The sequence below is a fragment of the Trichechus manatus genome, unplaced genomic scaffold (assembly GCF_000243295.1).
Source record: "Trichechus manatus latirostris isolate Lorelei unplaced genomic scaffold, TriManLat1.0 scaffold00059, whole genome shotgun sequence".
In the NCBI taxonomy this organism is placed as follows: domain Eukaryota; kingdom Metazoa; phylum Chordata; class Mammalia; order Sirenia; family Trichechidae; genus Trichechus; species Trichechus manatus.
This window is the reverse complement of record NW_004443995.1, coordinates 6,438,128-6,462,871: the sequence shown is the minus strand read 5'-3', so window position 1 is coordinate 6,462,871 and position 24,744 is coordinate 6,438,128. Positions and strand designations below refer to the sequence as shown.

The window sequence follows — 24,744 nt, the reverse complement described above, 5'->3', positions numbered from 1 at the left end:
TGTAAGCCTTCATCTAAAGTGAGAATAGCAGCACAACTGGAAGAGCGTAGTCAATGTCACTGAACTGTGCATGTAGAAATTTTTGAAATGGTGTTATCTTTGGCTATGTATATTTTCACCAAGAAAAAGAAAAGCTTGAGAAGTTAGAGGGTTGACATGTTGTGGGGTTGTCATAAAACAATATGTGTACTACTGTTTCATGAGAAACTATTTGTTCTGTAAGCCTTCATGTGAAGTACAATAAAAAAAATCTTAGTACATCTAAAAGACCATTGAACATTGTCCTAATGGAAATCTAATACAATGTAAAATTTACATTTGTCTTCAGAAATAATGCTTGAATGGGATATTCCCTTCTTAGAAAATTTAACTGCCATCTGAGAGGTGAATGTAGTATTAATTGGAAAGAATAAGAACAAGGCACCAAAAATTGTTCTTGAATACAGCAAAATATTTACAGCCAAAGTACTAATAACAAGTGTTAATCTTCAAGACATATGTACAGAAGAGAAAAAAGCAGTATACGTAAGAAATCTCAAAGAATACTACCAAGCTATAAAATGGCAAAATCAAGAGAGATTCCTACTTAATAAATAAGGGTGGTACGTCTAGAAGTAATACATCATACAGAGTGAGAAGAAAAGACACAGAAACACTGTATTTTAGAAAAGCCTCCAAAAAAAACCCACAGTGATTAATACCATAGTTTTTAAAATAAAAAAATCTTAAAATGCTGTTGATATGATGACAATTCTATAAGCAGCTATAATAATGATTTCTCAGTTCATCAGTCACACTGTACGGAGCACAATTTGCTATATTGGCGGACAAGAAAAATTAGTACATTATTTTTCTCTATTCTATTTCCAGGAGGCAACAATCCTCAAAATTTTTCATATGAACAGCATATAAGAAGCCCCAAAATCCCCCACCCTCTACTCACCCACAAAAAAAGTGAGTAACAAGCAAAAGATGCAGAAAATTGGTTTTTAAATTTTGGGTTTTTTCATCAGCATTTGTTTTTCCCAATTAAAACATCACTTGGAAGCCCAAGGATGTAACATGACCCTATCCCTGTTCTTCAGCATTCCCTGCAATACCACAGGCTAAGACTATAAAACTCAAGTTTCAAAGATACTATTTTCCGCATGATGAACCTGGGAATAAGCTAAAGGGGTTTATAATACTGAAGGTGAAATAGAGACAATTTATTAAATCAACAAATACTATTATTATTTAAGCATTCCCCCCTTATAAAACCAAAGATACAAGGCATACAAGGGCCTCTGGGTGCATCTGAAGTGAACTTTGAGCATTTGTAGTCACTAATGGAGATCAGATGAGTAGGCTCTTCACACAGTAAAACGGCATGTGAGCCCGTGTGAGTTTAAACCATTCAAATCTGGTTGTCTCATGTTACTGATGCTAGTTTGCAAACTATTTCTAGTTCACAATGAGAAAAGTATAAAAACTGAGAGTAAGCATTTAGAAACTTTCATCACAAGTAGACCTCACCACATCCAAGCATGTGATCATGGACTCGTCTTATTAAACAGTTTAAGTATTACAAATTCTCATGATGTGCATACTAGTCATGCACAGTATAATCACCTTTTTATGATATTTTAAGGTTAGTTTATAATTTGTAATCGAAAATATAAGGAGCTCTGGTGGTGCAACGGTTAAATGCTTGGCTGCGAACGAAAAGGTTTTTGGTTTGAACCCAACAAACAAGTCCTGGAGAGAAACACCTGGGGATCTGCTTCCATAAAGATTACAATCTAGGAAACCCTATTGGGGTACTTCTACTCTGTCACATGGAGTCACTATGAATTGGAATTGACTCCTCAGCACACAACAACAACAACCAAAAATATAAGCATTCTACTTATATGTATAACAAATTTTACAATTATTTTAAATCTTAATCAAATTTATTCTTTTAAATTTATGGTCTAACAATATTAGCTAAATTAGGGAAGCAAATATTGTATTATTTAATTTTACCACTAAATTACACAGAGTAACAAAATTCAGTGGCCTTCTTTGTCAAGAAAAGACATGCCTCTTCATAATGTGGCAAGAGTAATAGAATGATGAACATGGTAGTAATACCAAAAAATTATTGCAAAAGAATTTATACTACAAAGGATGAACACTCATGAGTTCAGTTATGAGAAACAAAATTATCTGCACCCACATAAAATACGAAAAACTAAGACCATAGTGTCAACATCACTTTACTATTTGTTCTAGGAAATTCTGGCCCAGGAAAACAAGATTGAAAACCAGTAAATAACTTCTCTGCTTCAGAAAATTCAGGAACCAATGTATTTGAACAAAGAATTATTCATCTAGGCCAACAATCCCCTTGTCAGAAAAATAGATGGCTCACCTGAGCAAAAAGCTCACCAACCGTTTATTTATAAAGACATGCTTCAAGACTCTTGCCTCACTGTCCCCCAACCTTAAACTACTGTATGACACATTTCAACTAATCCCAATCAGATCCCAACACTGAAAGACTCACCTTAAACTACTTGAGCCTACATCTGAAGGCCTATAAATATTGGCCCAATGTCTCCCTTCTCAGACACTTCTGCAATTCTGTAAAGATGACATTCTACTTATTGCAGTATGTAATAAACTTAGCTTTGCTCGTTCAGTAAATTACTCTGTTGGTATTTTTGGACAATGGGGAGGTGGCAGTTTTGCAGCCAAGACAGATGAAGGATTAAAACCATAGTGTGGTATTTGTTAAAATACAATAGCCAAAAAAATAATAAAACCATCAAAACTTAAGCAGTAGTTTAAATTTAAAAATGAAAAAAACATTGTTCAAAACCAAATGGAATGCTGGAAAGAAACAATATTGAATTAAAAAGCAGACAGAAGCAGATGTTCAATATTTCACATCAAAGCAACAGCATCCGGTGGGCTTATTATAAAGTAGCACTTCAGGTTACCAAAATTTAATGTGTGTACGCACACACACAATTGCCAAGATATTAGTGAAAGACTGCATCATGAATATTTCCTTATAAATGTTGGCAGAAGTGCAGCAAAGAAGGTAGTTCAAATACCACCTTCCAATGACACCAGAGCTTAACGTATTCAGGAACTAGCTAATGAAGATCTCCTAATAGAACAGTAAGACTGGCTAAATATTTTTCAACACAACTTGAAAACTGCATAGATATTGATAATATGACAATTTGTTTTTAGAATAAGTGGCATTTCAACATGATATAATTTTTTTTTTTTTTTTTTTTTTACATTTCACTAGTGTCAAATACAACTAGCTCTGAGCAAAGTAAAACTATAAAGAATTATATTTTCAGTAAAGATGGTTTGGAGTAAGTTGTGTTGGAAATCTGCTGAAGGCAAAGCTCTAACACATAGGAAAACATTCTGGAACAGCTAAGAAGATTAAAGAACTTAGGCCAGTGTACTTTATCAAAAAAGTCTCACTATTAAAAAAAAATACAGTCCACAAAACCAAACAGTAATGCAATAAAAACTGTGAATTACCTAAAGATTAATATGTTAATTTTGAGATTTTTTGATAATAACAAATTATGGATAACATTGTGAAGACTGGGAATTCCAGAACACTTAATTGTGCTCCTGAGGAACCTGCACATAGATCAAGAGGCAGCCGTTCTAAAGAACAAGGGGATACTGCGTGGTTTAAAGTCAGGAAAGGTGTGTGTCAGTGTGGTATCCTTTTACCAAATCTATTCAATCTGTATGCTGAGCAAATAATCCCAGAAGGTGGACTACATGAAGAAGAAAAGGGCATTACGACTGGACGAAGACTCATTAACAACACGCATCATGCAGATGACACAACCTTGCTTGCTGAAAGTGAAGAGGACTTGAAGCACTTATCGATGAAGATCAAAGACCACAGCATTCAGTATGGATTACACCTCAACATAAAGAAAACAAAAATCCTCACAACTGGACCAATAAGCAACATCACCATAAATGGAGAAAAGATTGAAGCTGTGAAGGATTTCATTTTACTTGGATCCACAATCAATATCCATGGAAGCAGCAATCAAGAAATCAAATGACTCACTGCATTGGGCAAATCTGCTGCAAAAGATCTCTTTAAAGTGTTAAAAAGCAAAGATGTCACCTTGAAGACTAAGGTGCGCCTGACCCAAGCCATGGTATTTTCAATCACCTTATATGCATGTGAAAGCTCGACAATGAATAAGGAAGACTGAAGAAGAAATGACACCTTTGAATTGTGTTGGTGAAGAATAATGAACATACCATGGATTGTCAAAAGAACAAACAAATCTGTCTTGGAAGAAGTACAACCAGAATGCTCCCTAGAAACAAGGATGGCGAGACTATGTCTCACATACTTTGGATATCTTATCAGGAGGGATCAGTCCCTGGAGAAGGACATCATGCTTGGTAAAGTAGAGGGTCAGGGAAAAAGAGGAAGACCCTCAGTGAGATGGACTGACACAGTGGCTGCAACAATGGACTCAAGCATAACAATGATTGTGAGAATGGCGCAGAACCAGGCAGGGTTTTGTTCCGCTGTACATCGGGTCACTATGAGTTGGAACAAACTCAATGACACCTAACAACAAGGAAGTTGCTAATAAACAACTATACTGCATGATAAAGCATGACTCTTTATGAAGGGAAACGTTTTGCCAAAAATGCATGAACCAAAAAACAAACCACTAATACTTATGCAAGGAAAAAAAAAAAAAAAACAAACACTGGTTGCAATTTCTAAAGATATTTATCTCAATATTATCTTTTGATTAATATTAATTAATCTTTTAATTATCTTAATATTACATGCTCCATGTTTTTCAATGTCAGATAAGTATAAATGGCAAAGTTACATGCTTGGGAGAAGAGTTTACAGAAAATGTTATGAGGTATTCTATAATTTAACAAAAATAATCAGGAAATTAGGGATAATCTTCATATTACACATCTGTGGAAAGTTATCACCAATCCACTTAAAAATTTGATAGAATGTATTGAATTTTTTCCATCTAAAGGAGATCCAAGCATAGAAAATTAATGGATGTGAAATCCATTTTGTTAATCAAAAAATAAATTTAACTATGAAATTATACAACAAATACTTAGAATTGGCTATAATAAAGAAGCTGAATTTTGCAAATATAGCATCCTTTGCTTCATTTTGGATATAAGTTGACAGTGAATATTCTGAGGTACTGAAACTACTTTAAAAGCTCTTATCTCATTTGCATCAACATAACTGAGTTATTAATATTATTATTAATACTATTACTATTAAAACAAAGCATGAAACAATTTCATTCTCCCTTGAGAGCAGCATTATAATCAATACAAACTAGATTAAATAAATTAGTAAGAACCAATCTTATTTGTCACATTAAAAACTTTGAATACTGTTGTATACAGTGTTTATTCAAAGTATGCATCAGACATCTAATATAGAGAATTGCTTTTTCATGTGTAACTTTTCTATAGTTACAATGACAAAAAGCCATAAACATAATTGCAATTCTTTATACTAATCATACTCTTTCAGTGAACCTATAAATCTTTGGTAATTCTTTTTTTTCCCATATGTTGTATTTGTTCAGATTATATTTACTGAAATATAATCTTATGATATATTGATTCTAATAGTAAAAAATTTGCCTTCTATATTGCATTTTTTTCCTTTCATTTTTTTCTAGTTATATACTTTTAGTTTATTTTGTAAAAGTTATATGACTATGATGGATTAGATCTTTTAAAAAATCTGATATTCCACAACAGACATTTTGAAAAGCACTGGTTTAGGTTATTAAATTTTTAAGTGTTTTTACTCTTAATCATATATTTTTTTATCAATTGTAAAGTCTTGGTTAAAAATAAGAAGCGAAATAAGCAGAAATTTTGAAACAAAGCACATTAACAACCAACTATTAACCCTAATGATGATGGGATAAAAGAGCTCCTATTGTGTACAGAGCCTCAAAAACTGTAAATGTCATAGCTTTCTCTCAAAACAAGAGTCCTGGCGGTGCAGAGGTTAAGAGCTCAGCTGCTAACCAGAAGGTCAGCTGTTTGAACCCACAAGCTGCTCTGTGGGAGAAAGATGTGGCAGTCTGCTTCTGTAAAGATTACAGCCTTGGAAACCCTATAGAGAAATTCTACTCTGTGCCATAGGGTAAGCTATAGGTTAGAATCGACTGGACGGCAGTGGGTTTGATTTTTTTATTTTTTATTTTTTTGGGGGTTCTTCTCTCCAAAACAATACCTTTCTCCCTATACATTCAGGGTCTTCTTGGGAAATAGCTCTTTTAAAAAATTATTAGTAAATTAATTTGGTAGTTGTGGGTAATTTAAGAGTTTATCTGGCTGTTTTACAAGTAGATAGTTGGAAGTTCTAAGATAAGAAGTGATGAGGGTAGCTAAAGATTATCTGTTACTTAATAACACAAAAAGGTTAATGAGCAAAGCTAACTCAGCTGCCTCTCCTAACATGTGAATCATACTCCATTAAATTCTTTACTTATAGACAATGACTTGGATAACTAACATCTCTGACAACACTGTTGAAAACATTCCCCTACAAAATATGCAGAAATGCTGGATAAAATACAGTAAAACCTGTCTTAAATGCAGAGGTAGGCTTAAAAGAAAGTAAAGAAAACCCTCAGTGGCTAAAATCAAAGCAAGATCCAAAGTCAAAGAAGTAAGCGTAAACAGACGTCATCTCTGCCTTGGATGAGGGTTTGACTATGTTTGTAGGTCTGTGTGTAGTATGTTGGGAGAGGAGTTCTCATTTAGGAAACCTAAAGGCTTTGGTATTAATTACCACATGGGAATAGGATTGAAGGCTTTGGGCCAGTGAAAGGTAAGAAGTTGAAACTGTAACACCTTCATAAAGTCAAGTACTTTTAAAGAACATATTCTCAATTTAAAAAAAAAAAAAAAATGCATCAGCCAGCTAAGGGAGATAACAAGCTTGTATCTCTACCGTTTCTGAGTTGAGGAAACATGCTACCTGAGAATTCATAACCATGGGCCTACCAACACATTGGTTTGTGGTCCAACCTAAGAAATTAATGTTAGAGCAGTACTGGCTGTTACATGCCTGGAACATAAGGCAGAGACAAATGTGAAATCCCTCTGGAGAGAGACACTTTCAGCTAAGACATTAAGCATTTCTCTGATAAAGCTATCCTGAAAATAAACCACAACCACAAGTCACAATCCATTCTGAACTAAAGTCAGAAGACATAACAAACAGCAGTAACAGATAACCCCCACAATATTCTACTGTTAAATACACTATAAAATCAGTATGCTTAAAATTATTAAGGATATAAAAGAATTACATATATGACAAAAACTGGGATAATATTTTTTTAAATAAGAGAAAAAACTAAAAAAAATACTATTTTTAGAACTGAAAAGCATGTTCACTGAAACGTAAAATTCCGTGGTGAATTAAACAGAAGACTGTGTAAAACAGAAGATAGATATGAGAAAATATAAAAATTATTTATAAGATAGTTTACATTCTTATATTTTAATACTAAGTCTTTGAAATCTGGTGTGTATTTTACTCTAACAACACATCTCAATTTGGGCTAGTCATGTGAGGCTAGTAGCTATCAGACTGCACAGCACCAGGTGTACATCATGAATATCAGCGACCAAAATGTCAAGGAGCTGACTCTATTGATTTCAGGGCTACTATGGTTTCTGTCATGTGATTTGGGAGTGCCTCCACATCTGTTTTCTCTTTCTAAGAAAGCCATCATTCTGTTGGGAATCATTCTGTTTACCGAAATCAAGGAAAATCAAGAATTCCTTTTTAAACTTAAAAGTATGATGTAATAAAGATAACAGTAGCTCACATTTGTTGAGTGTTTACTATATGCGACACTGTTCTAAATGTTACATAAATCTCATTTTTTCTCACAATTCGATTATAATCCTCATTTCATAAACAAAGAATTTGACAACTGAGAGATTATGCAAAACGTTAAAAAACTGGAAGGTATTAGAGCCAGTATCGAAACCTAGGCTGTTAGAATCCAAAGCGCATGCACTTAACCATTAGGATACAATGCTCTGCCAGGTTTGTGAGAAACCCAAGTGGATATGAAATAGGGGTTAAATAAGTAAGTCTGGCACTCAGAAAAGGAACCTAAACTGAAGACATAAATTTCAGAACTACCGGACTACAGATAGCTTTGAAGATGTATGGAAATGGATCTGATTACTTAGCAAAGAAATACAGACACAAAAAAGAAGGCGGCTTAGGATAAAGTCCCAAGAAACCTCAGCATGTAAAGGCTGTGTAGAGAAAAGAAGCTAGAAAGATAATTGAGGAGTTACTAGTAAAGAGAGAACAGGATTCTGATCAAAGTCAAGAAAGGAGAGAGCAGTCAGTAGCATTAGCTACTGAGGCAAGGTTTATTAAAATGAAGACGAAGGAGCCCATACTGGCTTCAGTTACACTGAAGTAACTAGTAATCTCAGGGAGCAGTAGTGGTGGAAGCCAGACTGCCATGAGTTAAAGTGAAAGCTCAGAGGAAATGAGACAAAATGTGTGAAAAACAATTAAGTCTGACTAAACCAGGGAGACAGAAAACTGGGGGTAACGGCATGTGGATTCAAGAGATGGTTCTTTTGTTTTTTTCTTTTTTAAAGATGGAAGATACTATAACTTGTTCCTATGCTGATTAAAAAAAGGAAATGATTGCTTCAGGAAATAGAAGAGATAACTGAAGGAGTAAAGTTCTTGAAAAAGTGGAAATGGGGAAGGGCATCAGAAAACAGCCAAACAGAATGGTCAGTGAAGAAGGTAGAACACTCTAATAACGGAGAAAAAGAAACAAACATATAAACATTGATTAGTTTGGTGATGGAAAGATTTCATGCTTTAGCCTGATGAGTTCTACATTTGTAATAAATACAAGGTAAGGGTTTCAGCTGACAATATGGATTAGAGTGGGGACATTTGTTTTTGAGGAGACAGGGCAAAGTATGAATGAAAATCCTTTTTTGGGCAATATGGGAAAGGAAGTTTTCCTGAGAAACATAGTAGGGTAACTGAGTATTACTGAATGCCTGTTCAAGTATAAGATCATGAATGGAAAGGTAAATCAATAAGCTCAACTGAGTGTGTGGCAAAGGATTCAACATTCAACTGTTAAGATGCCTAAATCCTCTTCTCAACTTCTACACTCTATCTGTGGCTCAAGCAGAGTGCAATGCCACTTCAACTACCATCTGCTAATAACATCCAAATATGACTCTTATATACAGATATATAAGGAGCCCTGGTGGCACAGTGGTTAAGCATTTAGCTGCTAACCGAAAGGTTGGTGGTTTGAACCCACCAGCCGCTCCGCAGGAGAAAGATGTAGCAGTCTGCTTCCGTAAAGATATACAGCCTTAGAAACCCTATAGGGTAGCTCTACTCTGTCATACAGAGTAGCTATGAGTTGGAATCAACTCAACAGCAGTGAGTTTGGGTTTATACAGATATATTTTATCTGGGCACTAAACCTATATTTGCAAATTCCTATCAGATATGTCTATCTTCAGTTCCCGAAGAATCTCATCCTCAACATGTTCCAAGCCATACTTGTCAATTTTTCCTCCAACACTGTTCCTTCTCCTAATTTCTTAATCCAAGAAGACTATAATATCTGGCATCACAGGTAAAATAAACTCTTCGAAGGCTCTTGCAATACAAAATCACTTAGCTCCAAATATTAAAAATTATTTTTTTTAAACTTCCTTCTTCTTTTAGGTGCAACTTTTCATTCTCAAAATTTTTCATCATCTGAATTTTACTCTATGTGTTAACACTGCTGAAAACACTGGGCAATTAAAGATGATTAACAGTTAAAACCAACACGTTTGTATTGTTATCACTCCTCAACTGGATACCGTATCATCTTATTATGTCAGCAAATAGATTTTAACAATGTAATATAACTTAAAGAATAAAATGGCACAATAACTTCGGGGAATTAGGCTAATAAATACTTAAAATTGCCCAATCAACTACACACCATGCATCTTTTGGTCAATTCAGAATCTCAATAAAGGACCTAGAATATTACCAGTTTACATTGTATAATTCTAAATAAATCCACAAATGAAGATTGTACTAGCACTTTTTAATGGCTGTTCATATATGAATCCATTAATATTTTAAAGAATGACCACTCGAGACCTCTAAAAATAGCAGACAGTAGTAGAAACTCATAATTTATTACAAAGAAAGGCATTACTTATGAAAAGTACTTTCTGCAGTAATGGAGAACGAGGGACATTGAATTACAGGCATGATACCCTCTCAAGGCAGATATGTGCCTAGGTGATATCAGTAAACAGGTTCTTAAAAAAAACAAGCATCCCTCAAATATAAATATGCTTGAGCAAACTTTTTTTAGATATTTTACTATAAAAGAATAGACTTAAAATTTCCCTGATTTAAAATTATTCTGTTATGTTCTAACCACAAAATTCATTAAATCCCATGGTAATTAACCCCACTTATAGTTTTGTGTTAACTGCTTATATTTACATTTAGGTGTCTGAAATTACACTTGATTAAAAATAACTTAATCCAACATTCTAAGAAAAAAAACTCTGAATCCCTTACAAAACACTGGAAGAAAGCCACTTAGGGAAATCACATATCTGATTCACATCAGATTCATATTTAGATTAAGATTTAAGCTTAATATCTGAGATTCATATTTAGGATAGAGTAAGAAAGTGAACTATTCACAGTATATTACTGCCAAACCTAGGCTATAAAATGGCAGCATTCTAGAAGAATTAAAACTATATGGATGTCTTAGTTTTACACATGAGCAAACACAAATGAACAGTGAAGGCCAACAAATTTTTCAGCAGCTGGAAAGGCTAAATTTAATTACCTAAGAGAAATCGTGCAGAGAAGCTGGCTGGGGAACATGATTTACAACAAATGCAGTAGTCATGTAAAAGTATCAATAAATTTGCAGTATCCAATGATAATAATAAACTCAGATACCAAAAATTTATGGATAATACATAAGATCAAAAAAATAATCTACAGAGTAAGAATACAGTATAGCATTAGCACAGGAACAACAACAAAATGCACTGAAACCCAAAGACTTGTTAATATTAAGGAAAAGTCTATGAATTTTTACAAAATATGAAACACAAAACAGGCAATACCATTTGTCATTAAATAAACAAACGATCTATTCAAAGCACTGCTAAGGCTAAATGAACGCACTACGAATGACTCCTATTAGGTTGTGACTATTCAGTTTTAAAGGCTTAAAGACTGGAAGAATTATGGTGCTATGACAAATAGGAAGTTCAGTACGGGCATGGGGAGAGAAAACGTAATTCAGGATCAGAACATTCATATTTTTCTATTTTTCATATCTTTCCCAAATCGACCGTGGTATGTAATCTTTCCCTCCTTTCTCCCTTAATTTTAGTTAGCATGTATTTTAGAAACCCACAGTTTTTTGAGGAAGAAAAAGGGGGGTGGTATTAGTAAAAGGAGACTGGTAAACTAAAACAGTTGTTCTGTTAGTTTTTTTTTTTTCTCCTATTATTTAAAAAGTAGGATTCAAACTTATGCCTTGTTTATAACTATTCAAAATATGCATGGATATTGTTATTCTTTCCCTGAAAGACATTAAGAGATTTTCAAATATTTTTCTTTTATGGATATGGTTGTTTTTTCTTCTGAATTGATTACACAACAATTCCAGTAAAAATTTAAATCAAAACTAAGCCCTATTTTAAAGATATTTTCAAAGGAAATGTGCTCAAGTTCTAACGTTGCAAGTAATGTGTCCATACAGTGTTCCTACTACCTAACTAGCAGCAACACCTATAAAAACAATTGTAATAATTTTGCCATTTTAATTTGCACATGACAAGTGGTATTTTCTTTTCTATCCCCTATCTTATCTAATTTATCTATTAGGATCTTGATACTTTCAAAATTTATATTTTTATATATTTTAAAAGTTAATACCTCACACTTGATCTAACCAATTTTCTGATTTAATTTCAGTTTTATTTTTTCTTATTCGGTGAACAAAATTATAGAAATGTCTACCATGATAAATCGATGCCTTTGAAGATGTCTGGTATGTAAAACTCCAAAAAATGATTCTCTTCTAAGAAAATGAAAAATATGTTGTGTTCTGACAACTGACTCACAACATTCTTTTTATATTTAATTTTCATAAAGCTAGCCATGCTTTACCGAACTTCTTTCAGATTAGCTTAATACAATTATTTATTTTTTCAAATGGGTCTGGTAAACATTTCTCTGAATCCTTTAAATAAATCCTACTGGGAATTTTCTTATAACTGTAGATTAGAATATTGTAGTTTATTAAAGCTTTTTTTTTAACCTATATAAAAGTCTGTAAATATAAGCTTAATATCATATCAAGCCAATAGGAAATCCTCAATAACTTTCAAAGTTAGATAATCCTGAAGACCATATTCTCTGTTCACAATGGAACAAATAGGAAATGAACAACAAAACCTGAACAAATAATAAAAAACATAACTCTTTGGAAATTAAGAAACTATTGGCTCAAAAAAGATGAAAACTATTTACAAAAAAGTAAAAAAAGGAGAACACCATGTTAAGGGGGAAAAAAAACTAAACAAAAAAACCAGAACTAAGACAATGCTATTCTCAGAAAAGTGTGTATATCTTAATTATTTTCATTACTTAAAAGGAAGTTAAACTAAGCACTGAAATTAAAAGAAAGAACGAAAACATAAAGAAAGAATGTAGGGGTAGGGGAATAATACAGTTATGAACAGATACAAATGAATCAGAAAACAGTCAAATCAATAAGTAAGTACAAGATAAAGCTCTATGGGAAACTTTTAAAAAGCTATTCTATTAATTTTACGACGTTAGCATATTAAAAACAAAAGGAAAACCACGATCTCTTAATTTTACAAAATCTTTTAAAAATAGCTAGAAGGGCTATGTTAAAAAATAAAAACCCTCAATCTGGTAGTACTTGATAGGGTTTTTTAATGTAATATAAGAGAAGCTAAGAAAATTTAGAATACTACATTATATCTATGGGTTCCATAATAAAAACAATATGATAATCTTTACAAATGATGAAAAAGAAAAATAGAAAAATGAATAACCACCTATAGAAACACATACTGACAAAATGCTATGTGAAAAATTATTCACTGTAGAAATTTTCATAATACTACGAGATTAGAAACAACATAAACATCTAATAATGGAGGATTGGTATATTAATAACAATAATAAAGACTTCTGATACAAAACACAAGGGATTACTATAAAATAATTAGAAGTTTGAGGTAGCTTCATATATGATAAACCAAAATCAAAAAACCAAACCCGTAGCCGTCGAGTTGATTCCAACTCATATCGACCCTATAGGACATAGCAGAAATGCCCCACAGTGTTTCCACAGAGTGTCTGGTGGATTCGAACTGCCAACCTTTTGGTTAGCAGCCATAGCACTTGACCACTACACCACGAGGGTTTCCTCTGTATATAATGGTGATGTTAAATAGAGTTTTAAGTTAAAAAAAGCAAGGCGCAAAACACTGTGTATATTAGTATCCATATCCATAAAAAGACACTTAGTTGTTGTTAGGTACCATCAAGTTGGTTCCGACTCATAGCGACACTATGGACCACAGAACGAAACAATTCCTGGTCCTGCACCATGCTCACAATCGTTGTTATGCTTGAGCCCACTGTTGCAGCTACTGTGTCAATCTATCTCGTTGAGGGTCTTCCTCTTTTTCACTGACCCTGTACTTTGCCGAGCATGATGTCCTTCTCCAGGGACTGATCCCTCCTGACAACATGTCCAAAGTAAGCAAGACAAAATCTCACTAGCCACACTTCTAAGGGGCATGCTGGCTGTATTTCTTCTGAGACAAATTTGTTTGTTCTTTTGGCAGTCCATGGTATATTCAATGTTCTTCGCCAACGCCACAATTCAAAGGCGTCGATTCTCCTTTGGTCTTCCTTACTCATTGTCCAGCTTTCGCATGCATATGATGTGACTGAAAATACCATGGCTTGGGCCAGGCACACCTTAGTCTTCAAGGTGACATCTTTGCTTTTCAACACTTTAAAGGGGTCTTTTGCAGCAGATTTGCCCAATGCAATGAGTCTTTTGATTTCCTGACTGCTGCTTCCATGGGTGTTGATTGTGGATCCAAGCAAAATGAAATCCTTGACAACTTCAATCTTTTCTCTACTTAACATGATGTTGCTTATTGGTCCAGTTGTGAGGATTTTTGTTTTCTTTATGTTGAGGTGTAATCCATACTCAAGGCTATGGTCTTTAATCTTCACCAGTAAGTGCTTCAAGCCCTCTTTACTTTCAGCAAGCAAGGCTGTGTCATCTGCATATTGTAGGTTGTTAATGAGTCTTCCACCAATCCTGATGCCCCTCTCTTCTTCATATAGTCCAGCTTCTCGGATTATTTGCTCAGCACACAGATTGAATAGGTACAGTGAAAGGATGCAACCCTGATGCACACCTTTCCTGACTTTAATCCACGCAGTATCCCCTTGTTCTGTCCAAACAACTGCCTCTTGATCTGTGTACAGGTTCCTCATAAGCACAATTAAGTGTTCTGGAATTCCCATACTTTGCAATGTTATCCATAATTTGTTATGATCCACAAAATCGAATGCCTTTGCATAGTCAATAAAACACAGGTAATCATCTTTCTGGTATTCTCTGCTTTCAGCCAGGATCCATCTGACATCAGCAATGATATCCCTGGTTCCACGTCCTCTTCTGAATCCGGCCCGAATTTCTGGCAGTTCCTTGTTGACATACTGTTGCAGCCACTTTTGAATGATCTTCAGCAAACTTTTACTTGCATGTGATATTTATGATATTGTTGGATAATTTCCACATTCAATTAGATCACCTTTCTTGGGAATAGGCATAAATATGGATCTCTTCCAGCTGGTTGGCCAGGTAGCTATCTTCCAAAATTCTTGGCATAGACGAGTGAGCACTTCCAGTGCTGCATCCGTTTGTTGAAACATCTCAATTGATATTCCGTCAATTCCTGGAGCCTTGTTTTTTGCCAATGCCTTCAATATTGCAACTCAAGGCTTGAAATTTGTGTTTAGTTCTTTCGGTTTAAGAAATGCTGAGCATGCTCTTCCTTTTTGGTTTTCTAACTCCAGGTCTTTGCACATGTCATTATAATACTTTACTTTGTTTTCTCGAGCCACCCTTTCAAATCCTCTGTTCAGCTCTTTTCCTTCATCGTTTCTTACATTCACTTTAGCTACTCGACATTCACGAGCAAGTTTCAGAGTCTCCTCTGACATACATTTTGATCTTTCCTTTCTTTCCTCTTTTTAATCACCTTTTGCTTTCTTCACATATAATGTCCTTGATGTCATTCAACAACTTGTCTGGTCTTAAGCCATTAGTATTCAATGAGTCAAATCTATTCTTGAGATGGTGTATAAATTCAGGTGGGGTATACTGAAGGTTGTACTTAGGTCTCATGGATTTGTGTTTTAATTTTCTTCAGCTTCAACTTGAACTTGCATATGAGCAATTGATGGTCTGTTCCATAACTGGCCCCTGGCCTTGTTCTGCCTAATGATACTGAGCTTTTCCATCATCTCTTTCACTGACGTAGTTATTTGATTCTTGTGTATTCCAACTGGCTACATTCATGTGTATAGTCACCATTTATGTTGGTGAAAAATGGGATTTCCAGTGACTAAGCTGTTGGTCTTGCAAAATCCTATCATGTCATCTTCCACATCTCTTCCATCACCAAGGCCATATTTCCCAATTACTGATCCTTCCCTTTGCTTCCAACTTTCACATTCCAATCAACAGTAATTATCTATGCATTTTGATTGCATGTTTGATCAAATTCAGGCAGGCTGCAGTAATTGATAAAATTTTTCCATTTCTTCATTTTTAGTATTCGCGCTTGGGGAGTAAATTTGAATAACACAAGTATTAACTGGCCTTCCGTTAGGCATATGGATATTATCCTACTATCACTGACAGCACTGTATTTCAGGATAGATCCTGACATGTTCTTTTCCATGATGAATGCAACATCATTCCTCTTCAATCTTTCATTCTCGACATAGTAGACTATATGATTATCAGATTCACAATGGCCAATACCTGTCCATATTCAGCTCACTGATGCCTAGGTTATCTGTCTTCAAGCATTCTATTTCTTTTTAATCAGTTCTAGTTTTCCTTGATTCATACTTCCTATATTCCACATTTCGATTAATGAATGTTTACAGGTGTTTCTTCTCATTTTGAGTCGTGCCACATCAGCAAATGAAGGTCCCAAAAGCTTGACTCCATTCACTTCATAAAGGTTGACTCTACTTTGAGGAGGCAGTACTTCCCCAGTTGTATTTTGAGTGCTTTACCACCTGAGAGGTTCATAATACAGCAATATATCAGACAATGTTCTGCTGCTATACTTAAGGTTTTCATTGGCCTTTTTTTTTATACAAGTAGATCACCAGGTCCTTCTTCCCAGTTTGTCTTAGTCTGGAAGCTCCACTGAAACCTGTTCACCATGGGTGACCCCGCTGATATTTAAAATACCAGTGGCGCAGCTTCCAACATCACAGCAACACTCAAGCCAGCACAATATGACAAACTGATATATGAGTGGTGGCACTAGGTATTGTGAAGTATTAATAAATTACTGTTAATATTTTCACATATAACTGACATTGTGATTATAGTTAAAAATCTCTGAAACTTGAAATATTCTCAAGTTTTAAAGATTCGTACTAATATATTAAGTGGTCAACTGTCATGATATCTATAACCTACTTTAAAACATACCAGCAAAGAATAAAAATCAAGCAATGTGGCAAAATGTTAAACAGTTGTTAAATCTAGATGACAGGCTTATTATACTATTTATTGCTTCTACTTTTATGTAAGTTTTTAAATTTTCATTAAAAAGAGAAAATTCAATAAACAAAGCTCTAAAACATATGACGAAAACCTAATAAATGGGTGATGAATAAAAAGAAAAAAACAGATCTATGAAATACAATAGAATCCCTTCAAGTAAGCCCTAAAAATATGAGACTATAATACATGAAAAAGAAAGTTTCACAAATGAAAGAGAAATGACTATGGAGAAACTGGTCAAAGCATATGGAGAAAATCTCATTACAGCTTTATCTCACAGTATACAAAGAAAAATATCTTTGATATTTTGAATATTAAAATTATTTTAAAATTAAAGGCTAAAAACCATTAACAACTAGAAAAATAATGGAAGAATATTTAAAAATTTCTGAAATGGGAAAGAACGTCTAAATCTAAAAATGATTAAAGCAATGATAAAGGAAACAGTTTAAACTAGAACATTTTTAAATAAATGTAAGTATATAATAAACACTACCAAAAAAATTCTGGGGAATATATATTCAAGGATATAACAAGGGTTGGTATCTTTAAAATATAAAGATATTTTATCAATCAGTAAATAAATTAGTCACAGATTTGGTTTGTATAAACAAGAGTATAAATAGACATTTTAAAAATAAACCTCTCAATCATAATGAAGCAGTCTTCAAGCTCACTAATAAAAAAAGTACTGCAAATTTTAAAACTGCAAGAGTTCATATGCTTTTTTACTTGTCAAATTGAAAATTATTCAATTATGGCAGTAGTGCAATGAAACAAAAATAAGTTTAAAAAGCAATTTGGCACTCAAAGCTTTATTTGAAAGATCAAAATACAGGCATACCTCATTCTATTGTGTTTCGTTTTATTGCACTTCACAGATATTAGTTTCTTTCAAATGGAAGGTTTGGGGCAACCCTGCATCAAACAAGTCTATCGGTGCCATTTTTCAAATAACATGTGCTCACTTCGTGTCTCTTCACATTTTGGTAATTCTCATAATGTTTCAAACGTTTTCATCATTATTATATCTGTTATGGTGATCTGTGATCAGTGATCTTTGATGTTACTATTGTAATTGTTTTGCGGCACCATGAACAGCACCCATATAAGACAGAAAACTTAACTGATGAATGTTGTAAGTGTTCTGACTGATCCACAGACCAGCCATTCCCCTGTCTCTCTCCCTCTCCTCAGGCCTCCCTATTCACTGAGACACGACAATATTGAACCCTAAAATTGCCTCTAAGTGTTCAAATAAAAGGAGAAGTTGTATGCTTCTCACTTTAAATTAAAAGCTAGAAAAGATTAAGCTTAGTGAGGAAGGCATGTCAAAAGCCAAGACAGGCTGAAAGCTAGGCCTCTTGCCCCAAATACTTAGCCAAGTTGTGAATGCAAATGAAAAGTTCTTCAATGAAATTAAAAGTGCTACTCCAGTGAACACAGGAATGATAAGAAAGTAAAATAGTCTTATTGCTTATATGGAGAAAGTTTTAGAGGTCTGGATAGAAGATCAAACCAGCCACAACATTTCCTTAAGCAAAGCATAATCCAGAGCAAGTTCCTAACTCTCTTCAATTCTATGAAGGCTGAGAGAGGTGAGGAAACTGCAGAAGAAAAGTACAAAGCTAGCACAGGTTGGCTCATATGGCTTAAGGAAAGAAGCTGCCTCCATAACATAAAAGTATAAGGTGAAGCAGCAAATGCTCATGTAGAAGCTACAGCAAATTATCCAAAAGATCTAGCTAAGATAACTGATAAAAGTGGCTACACTAAACAACAGAATTTTCAGTGTAGATGAAACAGCCTTATATTGGAAGAAGATGCCATCTAGGACTTTCATAGCTAGAAAGGAAAAGGAAATGCCTCGCTTCAAAGCTGCAAAGGAAAGGCTAACTTTTTGTTAGGGGCTAATGCAGCTGGTGGCTTTAAGTTGAAGCCAATGTATATTTACCATTCCGGAAAGCCGAGGACCCCTAAGAATTGTGCTAAACCTCTGTTCCCAATAGCAAAAAGATGGAAACAACCCAGGTGTCCATCAAAGGACAAACGGATAAACAAATTATGGTATATTCACACAATAGAGTACTACGCAACGATAAGGAACAATGATGCATCCGTGAAACATAACATGGAGGAATCTGGAAAGCATTATGCTCAGTGAACTCAGTCAGTCGCAAAAGGACACATATTGTATAAGACAACTATTATAAGAACTCAAGAAATGGTTTAAACACAGAAGAAAACACTCTTTGATGGTTTTGAGGGTAGGTAGGGAGTAAGGGGTATTCACTAGCTAGATAGTAAACAAAAAATTAGGTGACGGGAAGGACTACACACACTACAGGGGAAGTCAGCACAACTAGACTAAACCAAAGCTAAGAAGTTTCCGGAATACAACCAAACACGTCAAGGGACAGAGTAGCAGGGGCAAGGGTCTGGGGACCATGCTTTCAGGGGACATCTAGGTAAACTGGCTTAACAAAGTTTATTAAGAAAATGTTCTGCATCCCACTTTGGTGAGTGGCATCTGGGATCTTAAAAGCTAGCAACTGGCCATCTAAGATGCATCAACTGGTCTCAACCCATCTGGAGCAAAGGAGAATGAAGAACACCAAAGACACAAGGAAAGTAATACTCCAAGAGACAGAAAGGGCCACAAAAACCAGAGACTTCATCAGCCTGAGACCAGAAGAACTAGATGGTACCCATCTACCACTAATGACCGCCTTGACAGGGAATACAACAGAGTCCCTGACGGAGCAGGAGAAAAGTGGAGTGCAGAACTCAAATTCTAATAAAAAGACCAGAATTATTTCTGGAGGGACCCCAGAAGACATGACTCCCAGACTCTGTTAGCCCCAAACTAAAACCATTCCCGAGGCCAACTAGACTATGGGACATAAAATGATACTGGTGAAGAGCATGCTTCTTAGATCAAGTAAACAGATGAGACTATATGGGCAGCTCCTGTCCAGAGGCGAGATGAAAAGGCAGAGAGGGTCGGGAGCTGGTTAAATGGACATGGGTAATCTGAGGTGGAAAGGAGGGGTGTGCTGTCACAGTACAGGGAGAGCAACTAGGGTCACATAACAATGTATGTATAAATTCTTGTATGAGAGACTAACCTGAATTGTAAACTTTCACTTCAAGCACAACAACAAAAAGAATTGTGCTAAACCTACTCTGCCTGTGGAGCCCTTGTGGCAAAGTGGTTAAAAGCTTGGCAGCTAACCAAAAGGTTGGCAGTTCAAATCCACCAGCCACTTCTTGGAAACCCTAGGGGCAGTTCTACTCTGTCCTATAGGGTCCCTATGAGTCGGAATCAACTCATCGACAATGGGGTTGGTTTTGGTTTTCGGTTTACTCTGCCTGTGCTCTATAAATGGAACAGCAAAGTCTGTACACATTATGATTTACTGAATATTTTAATCCCACTTTTGAGACCTACTGCTCAGAAAAAAAGATTCCTTTCAATATATTACCGCTCACTGACAGTACTCTTGGTCACCCAAGAGCTCTGATAGAGACGTACAAGGAGATTAATGTTGTTTTTTTGCCTGCTAACACAACATCCATTCTACAGTCCATGGATCAAGGAATGATTTTGACTTTCAAGTCTCTTTATTTAAGAAATACATTTCATAAGGCGACAGCTGCCATAGATAGTGACTTGAGACCACAGGGCTACAGAGACTTTTACTATCTCCCAGAATACCTCACGACTCTCCCACAACTGAATTTTTAATTTTTTAAATGATATAACATACCCATTTTACCTGGGCAGTTTCCCATGATTAACATTTAAAAATGGCAACTTCTTCACACCAGCCATATGTTTATCCTACCTCAAATTCCGCATGTCTGTGAATATCCTCTGCTCTCTGTCTGCTCAGGATAAACTCAGCTTCATTTGCTACTCTTACCAGATGATCCTTCATTGTTTGGCTAAGTAACCTATAAAAGATGAATACTGTCAAGGAAATATATATAACACACACGATATATATGATTATTCAATGTTCAGAAATTTTGTTTGTTTATTTGTTTGTTTTGGGTGGAAGGAAAGAATGTGTACTCCCCTCTTATGAAATCATACCCAATGAAGCATCATTTATTTCACACTAAATAAGTGAAGAATATAAGAGCAAAAGGTTATACTTTCAGCAATAGCAGATTAGCTTCTATGAGACCAAATCATGCCATCAAAAGCAACAAAAAACTGCTGGATTAAATTTGTGTTTTAAAGGGATTTAGGAGCTCCAAACACAGTCAATAACATAAAGAAGAAAGTACAACGAAGACATTCAGCATAACTTTTCCCATTCAGGATTTGCTATTCACAGGTGGGAACCAAGAAGCCAAACAGCTTGCTGCAGTCTCAGGGAACTAGGGAGATAAACATTGATGCTCACAGTCTGGTGAGTGGGATCCTGACAGATTACTCAGCCTTCGGGAGGACCCAGGTATACCCTAGGCAACAAGAAATAGACCAAGCTTCACAAATACTGAAACAGAGCCTCACTAACACCATGGTGCCTTGCACCTAGGTTAACTGGCAGCCAAAAAGTTAAGCAGAGCTTTCAGAGTCTCACAGGGTGAGGAGAAAAAAAACTAGAAACACCAATGCACGAAGGCCAAAAATCTCAGGTTTTTGAAGTACCTCAAAAGCATGATATGCTAGGCATAGGCAAACTGGAAATAGGGAAAACTACTAAGGCTCAAAAAATCCAGCCTCGAATCAGTTAAATCCCTAAACTAATCATCTCCTTCTAGACTAATACCATATCAGAAATAAAAAGGAAATTCTCTCTAGAAGAAAATAATAGAATGCTCCACAGACTCAAATTTATCTCCCCAAATTTCAAATACAATTTCCAACATTCAATCAACGATTAACAGGCATAACAAGAGACAACAAAAAATTAATAAAAACCAAATAGAAACAAACTTACAGAAAATCAAGATAGAGAAGTTTCAGGTCTGGACATCAAAATAAATGTTATTAATATGCATAAGACAACAGACTGCACGATAAAGAATTCCAGTAAAGAATGGAAACTATAAAACTACTAAGCAATACAAAAAATAAAGAACTGAAGTAATGGATTCACCAACTGTGGTATATATAGTTAACTTTACCTAAAGAATTTGGTCTTTGTCCTTGGTTCCTGCGAGATAACCTCTAAATCCTTAGCATCTCCTCAGTGATCAGAGTGCCTTTGTTCTCCCACACCACATCTGACAGATTATGCTAATGAGGTGCCTCTTGGGTGGGAAATGGCCAAGCCAGAAAGACCCACTACGTAATACAAACCCAGCTATAAGGGTAATAATTCCATCAACCATGCTATAATGAAACCCCAATAAAAATCTCTGGACACTGATGCTCAGTAAGCTTCCTGGCTGGTGAAAGACACTGATGCTCAGAAGACGATACATCCCTTGAAACACGGAAACTGCCGGGGACTCTCCCAGACCTCATTTTATGTGTCTCTTTATTTGTACCTTTATTGGTATAATAAAACTGTGATTGTAAGTATAGTGCTTTCCTCAGTTCTGTGTGATATTCTATCAAATTATCAAACCAAGAGAAGAGTAAAGGGAACCCCCAAATTTGTAGTCAGTAGTCAGATGTAAGGGGGATCTGAGGACCTCTGAGCTTAAGACTAGCATCCTGAAGAGGTAGTGGGAATCCCTGAATTTATAGCCAGCAGGTCAGAGGTGACAGGGGACCTAGGGATTACATCTGGCTCCTAAAATCTTGGGCAGACTCAGAAGTCTGGAGGACTGTGGCCTTTATCTTGTGAGATCTGAACTAGCTCTGGTGGTTAGGGTCACAGGAAGAAATGCTGCATCTGTAGTTGGTGTCAGAGATGATATTTAGGTTTAGAGTTAGTTGGCTTCAGAGAAGGCAAACACCCAGACAACTAAGTAGCATATTAAACACAGGCAAAGTAGGATTAATGAACTAGAAGATAGGTCAAAGAAAAATAGCTAGACTGGAACATGGTGAGTAAAATGATGAATATTTGACAAAATAAAAGACATACAGAACACAGTAGAAGGTCTAACCTAAGTTTATATGAAGTATAAAAAAGAGACTATAAAAATAATTTTTAAAAATAATGTTTGAAGAGATAAATACTTCTCCAAAACTGAAAAAAGACGCTGAACCACATGTTGAAGACTACTACAAAACACAAGCAGGATAAAAGAAAACCGCACCCAGGCATATCATAGCAAGGTTGTCAAAGAGAAAAATCTAAACAGCACCTGAGTCAAACAGAACAGGGTAGAATGGGAAGGGAGAAGGACAGCTTCTTGCCTTTGAAAGCGCAACAAAAAGAATGAGAGCTGAATACCGAACACAAATGACGGAAGCCAGAGAACAATATAATGACCTCTTTAGAGTGCTAAACAAAAATAGCTGCTAACTGAGAAGTCTATATAGCCAGGGAGATAAATAATGAAATCAAAATAAAGATATTTTATGACAAACAAAACTGAGAGAATTTGTCACTAGGAGACCCACATTAAAAGTTGTTCAGACAGAAGGAAAGTAATGTCAGATTGATGGAAGACGAGGAAAGAAAATGAAAAAAGTAAACATGGGGGTAAATCTAAAAGAGTACTGAATACTTACAACAATTATAATAATGCCTTCTAGAATTTACAAACATTGTAATCTTAAAATACACAACAACAATACTATATTATAATCTTTATGTAACCACTCAAGGTAGATAAAGGAATGTATTGAAATCTAGTAAGAGAAAACAGAAAAAACAAAAAATACTTAGTTCAAAAGCAAGAAAGAAAAAAAAAGTGAAGCACACAAAATGTGGGGCAAATACAAAAGACACAAATAATATGAGGATAGATTTTAACCTAAATATATCAGGATATAAACAGATTTAATAATGCAATGACTGTCAAAATAGATTTTTTTAAAGTATGTGTTGCTTATACACCACACAATTTCAATATAAGGTTACAGAGAGGTTAAAAGTAAAATTTCAAAAAAAAATGAATAGAAAAAAACAGTAAACGAAAGCTAACTATCTTTATTAATATCAAATAAAACCAACTTTAAGGCAAGAAGCAAAATCCGAGATAAAGTGATAAACACTTTAAATGATAAAAGGAAAAGTGAACCAGAGAGATAAAAATTTAGAATCTGTTAGAAACCCAGAAGGTGGGGATAACAGAATGTCCCACAATTATCCCTACTTCCTGGTTTTCACAGTCTTGTGTAATTCTCTCTCCTCACTGTGTGGTTAGGAGCTGCAACCTTTAACCAATAAAATATGACAACGCAGACTCTCTCTACTAACTCTCTCCCTTGACTGCTTTGCTGAATAAGCAGCCATGTTATGAGCTGCCCTATGGAGAGATCAATCTGGAAAGGAAATAAATGCATCCTCCAGTAGCAAGCAAAGAACTGAGACTCTCGGTCCAACAACACACAAGAATCTGAATCCTTCCAACAACCATGTAAGCTTGGAAGCAAATCCTTCCACAGTCAAACTTCAGATGACAATGCAGCCCCAGCCAACACCTTAATTGCAGCCTTCGAAGATACAAAAACTGTGAGATAATAAATGTGTGTTGTTTTAAGACACTAAGTTGTGGTAACACTGCAATGCAGCAATATGTTACTAATACAACCTCCACCACCACCACATTTGGAAATTAAGAAATAGAACTCTAAATAACCCATGGATCAGGGAAAATATCACAACACAAATCGGAAAATGATTTG

The 24,744-nt window shown here is 35.2% G+C and overlaps 1 protein-coding gene across 6 annotated transcripts in view; it reads right to left on the bottom strand.

Annotated features, from left to right (window-relative positions):
* The window catches only part of LRBA (LPS responsive beige-like anchor protein), an 840,314-nt gene that overhangs the window by 491,064 nt on the left and 324,506 nt on the right, over positions 1-24,744 (bottom strand). For all 6 annotated transcript variants that reach the window (XM_023733554.1, XM_023733553.1, XM_023733556.1 and 3 more), the window contains one exon: positions 20,828-20,936. In XM_023733554.1, coding sequence (XP_023589322.1) covers positions 20,828-20,936 — 109 coding nt within the window. The remainder of the gene's footprint in view (positions 1-20,827; positions 20,937-24,744) is intronic.